General features: G+C 37.3%; 1 protein-coding gene across 1 annotated transcript; it reads right to left on the bottom strand.

Annotated features, from left to right (window-relative positions):
- Positions 1 to 1,389: 1,389 nt before the first annotated feature.
- On the bottom strand, positions 1,390 to 5,600 carry LOC128540820 (homeobox protein HMX2-like). The gene is made up of 2 exons (XM_053510807.1): positions 5,285 to 5,600; positions 1,390 to 1,973 (listed from the first exon to the last, which is right to left on the bottom strand). Exons 1-2 carry the CDS (start codon positions 5,598 to 5,600, stop codon positions 1,453 to 1,455), a joined length of 837 nt encoding a protein of 278 aa, XP_053366782.1. The 3' UTR covers positions 1,390 to 1,452.
- Between the last annotated feature and the right edge of the window lie 440 nt (positions 5,601 to 6,040).

Below are 6,040 nucleotides of genomic sequence, written 5' to 3'. Positions count from 1 at the left end.
ACTTCTGTTGAAACGTTCCTAGGCAGATATCTAAACTCTGAACATAGTTAATCACAGAGGAAGTGCAGGAGGAGAAAAAGAAGCCGCTGTCATAAGACAAAATGTCCTTTTTAAATTTCTTTTACTAGCATCTTGTTAGAATGATTATTAGTAGAACTGTAATAGAGATGTTTTATTTTACAAAACCTTTAATGAGATGTCAGATGTGTTAATGTCTTAATAAATATTGTTAGATTTGTACAGAGCATACAGTGACTTTATTCTGTATATATTCCCTGACTCCCAAATATATTTTACTGTTAGAACTGTAAGTGTATCATCTAGTTAAAGTTACACAACTGTACTACAATTTACAGAAGGCCAAGAGTAGTTTTGGAGAGGTCTTTGTAATCTTTGTTTCCCTGGAAAGAAATAGACATACATTATGACATATTTAAAGACAATAAAGTTGCTAGTTACATGCCACATTTTCTTTTATTATTTAATATTGTCCATCATGGTTGCAGTCTGCAGATCCTAGACCAGAGAAGGTGAGTCCATTAGTGATGGGAAGTTTGAATCATTTTAGTGACTCTGTTCTTTGAATCTCATTCATCAAAATAAACTAATCTTTTTTTTAAAAGATTTTGTTCTTTTGATCAGAAGTAAAATAAAATGTTGCGTTTTTAATAAACAGACCCCCAATACATCCACATACACAAATTTTGGCTTTAGGTTCAGTAATGAAAATATTACAATGCCGTTAAGGACATATTATAATAAACAGAATGAGCAGCTCACCTCTCATATCTTCTAGTCCAAGTCTTTAGATTTTTTAATCTATTGCACCGCATAGCGTCTATGGGAGTAACGTGACAAAAGAACGAACGACTCGGAGTAGAAGAGTCATTGAGAAAGAATCGCTCAATTCTGTTTCCTGTACATAACATACAGAGGTTTTGCGATGGTTTGCGCCTGCGCGCCCAGTAGAAAATGAACGAATCACTGTCTGAAACTACTCGTTCTTTACGTTAAAGATTCGTTCAAAAAGAACGAAACGTTCATGAACGACCCATCACTAGAGTCCATGGCAAAAAAGTGAGAAGTTCTGACTGGGCGGGTCTTTGATACCATAGATGGGAATGTGGGTGTGTCTTTGGATTGATATTTTGAATTCTTAAAGGATTAATTCCTTGCACATTTTATACAGTTTTATCAATTTTTTCACCAACTAACTACCATGAACTCACCTCGTGACCTGAGAGATTGTCGTTTGGGTATTTATGAGATCGAAGACATGTCCCCTTTCCTCAATACCTTTGGGACCTGACTCTAAGTCTCATAAAGACATGCCTATTTGTCTTCCATTTAAAAACTTTCAACTGCCCATCAAACCCATTTAAAGCCATGCCCACTGGTCTCTATCTGCAGACACACCCTATTCACGAAAGCATCCATTAATCTTCTTCTGCCTCAACAGTCAATGTTACTGTAAAGACTGTACAGAGGAAACGCTGGAATATTACTTCCGGGATAATACATGGGAAAAGCCGCAGATCTCGGCATTGGAACACCGAATCCAGCCAATGGCATCCCGACCAGAGTCCGAGCCGCCGAGGGAGCCGCGTGAGCCACGTGTGCAGCCTCGAGCTCTGCCGCGAGCTGCCGTTTCCACTTGTTCCTCCTGTTCTGGAACCAGGTCTTAACCTGCGTCTCGCTCAGATGCAGACTGGAGGCCAGACACGCCCGCTCAGCGCTGCTCAGGTACCGCTTGGCGTCGAACGCTGACTCCAGCTGGAACACCTGGCTCCGTGAGAACACAGTGCGTGTCTTTTTCTTCCCTGTGTCTCCACTGCTGGATTTATCATCACCAGCGTTGTCAGTGCGCTTATCGCTGCATGGACTCAGTGACCTCTGGTCATCATTATTATTCTTGGTGCTGTTGTGCAGAGTGTGTTCTTTCCCTTCTGATGAGGGTTTGTTTACTGGAGCATCTATGAGACATGATGTGGAAATAAAAACAAAACAATTAGGCTAATAATAGTTATTATAACTATTGCACGTGCTGCACCACCAGGTGGCGCTAGTAGAAATTTCAGCCCCCTTCACTGTACAGATAGCGAGTATTTTTCGCCTACAGGGGTATATGCAGTGTAGTTTTAAACTTTTTTTAAACTAAAAAAGTGACAATGCAGCCTGCTACTTTTTTTGTTATTGCATGCGAAAAAGCGATGATACTTCAAAGCAACAAAACAAAACGACTGGCGCAACTGATTCCTTATGCAACTAATCCTATGCAGTCTGACGTTCCTCTAGTTCCTGCAAAAGTAAAAGAATAACTAGTTTTGTTTTATCTGGTCATATATGTTACATCATTAAATATGTACAGACATTATAAAGAAAAGAAAAGCTTGGAAATAAGTAGGCAAGTTTGTCGGTGTGCTTTGTGAGTGTAAGTAGCTGGAACAATTCTCAGCTGGGCAGAGATCGAAACCAGTATGATATTGATCATGTAGCAATGAAACTGATTATATTTGTCTTTATCTAGTCAGATTAAGGCTCGATTTATTGCTACTACCATTTCTTATTTATTTAAGGAAATGCTAGACAGGCCACGCCCACAAGAGACAACAGTAGCAGTTGGTACTCGCCCACAAGGGACTCCGGGCCTCGGTTTACTTTTGGACTTTCAACCTGTTGTTACTATTAGAGTTCTATTAAATAATCAAAAGCCAAGCTGCTTAGATTTTATGACAATACTTATATTTATACTTTTTTAATTGAAATTACATTACAGTTGGAATCACATTTTATATTGTTAATGTCAGTTTTATCTTGTTTTTCTTTATGTATCTTTATGCATCTTTCATCTAGATGAGTTGTCTATAGTGTACCTTACATAGGAGTTACAGTTCAACTACATGCTAGCTTTATCTGAATATTACCCCCTGCACCTTCCCAGGAGACATATCAAACTAATGTTGAGGAAAAGATTAGTTTGGTATTTTATCTATAGTGATGTATTTTATTTTATATTTTTATGCGGACTATATCTGTCTAAATGCTCCTTCTGTCTGGACCAAACATTCCTCCACAGCAAATTCAGCATGTATGTGAAATATCAAGCTTTTTAAAGTGTTTAAATGTTTAATACTGTTCAAAATTCAATACTTAAAAAAATTACCTGCAAGTATTTTAACACAATAAGAGAGTTAAGTATTTAGAAAAAGAACAAAAAGATGTTCAAACAGAACTCTTTTTGTAATTTTTTTATTTTTTGTAAAGCATTAATTTGTAAACTTTTTATCATGTCCTTGTGTTCTTCTGTAATTAGCACATTATGTATTTATAACACTGTAATATGAAGAATAATAATTTGAGAATTTCTTCTTAAATCTACACTTAAAATCATTCTGTTTGCATTAAAACGTGTTTTTTTTCAAAGTATTATGATTGTATTTTTTATATATTCACACTGTATATAGTCTAGTTCATGTTTACATATAATACTGTGCACTATTTCACTATAATGCACTATTTAATTATTTATCATCCTTATTGAAGCATTGTCTAAAATAAGGAAGCTCATCAACTGAAAATTTACAGAAAATGCTTCCTCTGTACAGTGTGCATTAAAACGAAGCAGAGGGCCTGTGTGTGTGTGTGTGTGTGTGTGTGTGTGTGTGTGTGTGTGTGTGTGTGAGCAGTGCTATGTTAACACATTGTCCGCTGCATATCAGTTCCTCTAGGCTGAACTATTATGGGATGTTTAGAAAGACTACGTATGCAATCAGGAAGTAGGAGGATTTATGTAAGATTATATATAACCAGTGATGCTTTATTTTTTCATGACTCATGAATTGTTTAGGTTTAGTTCTTTATATACTTTGTAAGAAAGAAAGTTTCTCTACTCTTTGCCAAATGTACAGCTGGTAAGGTAAGGTAAGATCAGGTCAGGGTGGCTACCTGGGCGGGTGAGCAATTGCTGATTGAATAAAATATTTACATTCACCTGTTCGGTAGTGATTTCTCATTTTACAGGTGAGTTTCCAACTCGTTCCTACTTTATAGTAATCAACAAAATCACACTGAACAACCAAACCAACAAAAATATTAGTAATCAATATATGTATATATTGTACTTTCGTAAGTTTTTAAAACAATTAAAACAAACAGGTATTGTATAAAAAATATATAAAACAAAATGAAAAAGATATAAGTGTTAAGTGTGTGTGTGTGTGTGTGTGTGTGTGTGTGTGTGTGAACAGTGGGTAACTTTACCATGTCAAAACGCTCAACAAGACACTCCTGACAGCTTTTTAGTAAAACTTTTTCCCTAACCCTAAAACTATTTTATTAGAGCTTCTGAAGATTGGGATCAGGATCCGGAGTAGAAAAGCATTTTCTTTTTGTCTGGTTCTGATGACAGAGTCCGGTGAAGTGAAGGATGGGTGGCGGGATTTATTTGTTTAGTTAAGTTTACAGTTACCACATCATGAGCAGAGTATTGTGGAATAATTCAATCAAATCTTAAAAACTTAAAAACAAGTCTATAAATGATCTAGGAATAATTGAACCTGACATTTTGTTGGTCAGTTTGGACTTTAGTATGTTAGGTTCAGAAAATAAAAGTAAATTTGGCTTCAGTAAAGAGTTAAAATGGTATTGTAGACATTTTAATAATTGTTTCAAACATAAATGATTTGGAGATATTTTAAAATAAATATCTGTATTTTGGGGATCTGCAGAATTAAATGTACATTTAATAAATACTTTGCATAACACAGTGGACATTTGGGGTGAATTTATTTAAAACTAATTTTAGATTATTTTTTATTTTATAATGAAATTACAGTAACTTAACTGGTTAATGTTTTAAATATTTAATATTTAGGATTTTATTCCTGTCACTGTTGAAATCGAAGCAAGTGTGTGATATTGATCATGGAGTTAAGGTATTGATCAAGTTTTGTTGATTAAGTTTTATCTTTTCTGAAAATTAGTGGATTTGATCAGAAATGTTTATAATCAGCTCGAGAGGCAGTAAGGAATACATTTCGTATATAAACATTTCGGAGATTTTTTGAAGTACTTGTGCTGGTGGTGTGTACATGTGTTTCTAATGGAAAGCATTGCATTTTACACAAACAGTGCAAATAGTTTTAAAGTTTTGGACCTTACTGACTGAGAGAGAGAGAGAGAGAGAGTGTGTGTTCGTGCGCGCGCGTGTGTGTGATTGTTTATTAATGTTGGAACAGAAAGAAGAGAATGTTTTATTATAGGTATGAATATGAGATGCACTCACTCGGACGCGTTTTGGAGCAGAGTGTGTGTTGGAGTTTGCAGAAACACTCGGTTCCGCTGCTCTCCTCCTCTTCAGCGCTGCAGCCGTCCGAGGACACCGAGAGCGCGCGCCTCCTCTGCGCCACCGACACCACCGCCGCCGCCGCCGTCGCGCGCGACCCACCCGCACCTGCAGCTCCACCTGCGCCTCCGCTTCCTCCGTCCTGCCTCGTGCTGTCCTCCGCGGTGCCCAGGATGGAGCGGATGGTGAAGCTCGGGGCTGGAGACTGATTCATCATCATCATCTTCATCATCATCATGATTATCATCATCACCATCACCACCGGTGCAGCCGCATCGCTCACTCACAGCAAAATTGAAAAATAAACAATATGTATATATATATTTTTTTCTATTTCTTTTTCTATTATTTTTTAAGACTAATCCTTGAGACACCCGACTAATCCTCTCCTCATACACTCGCCCCTTCTCTCCTTCTCTCCAGTCCTCTCAGGAGTGCGTCTGATGCTCCATTTTCTTCTTTTTTTTTCTCCATGCATGCAGGTAGGTAGATAAATGCAATGCAAAGCAATGCGCAACATGGAATGCCTCCAAGCCCGAGCCAATCAACGCGCTTTAAAGCTCAACCCGAGGGAGGACAACATGAGGACACAAACCTGCTTCAGCACGACTAACACATCTCTTAAAATATAGAGATCATAATGTTTAAAAACATCACAAAAAAACACTTTAACCTGCACAGAGAGAGAGAAAGAAA

Source organism: Clarias gariepinus, chromosome 14 (assembly GCF_024256425.1).
Source record: "Clarias gariepinus isolate MV-2021 ecotype Netherlands chromosome 14, CGAR_prim_01v2, whole genome shotgun sequence".
In the NCBI taxonomy this organism is placed as follows: Eukaryota; Metazoa; Chordata; class Actinopteri; order Siluriformes; family Clariidae; genus Clarias; species Clarias gariepinus.
The sequence above is the reverse complement of the archived record's forward strand: the minus strand, read 5'-3'. Positions and strand labels throughout refer to the sequence as shown.

Coding starts and splice junctions, on each gene's coding strand:
- LOC128540820 (XM_053510807.1), bottom strand. CDS start 5,600: ATGGTGATGATGATAATCATGATGATGATGAAGATGATGATGATGAAT. Junction 1,974..5,284: donor CTGCTCCAAAACGCGTCCGA/GTGAGTGCATCT, acceptor CATGTCTCATAG/ATGCTCCAGTAAACAAACCC.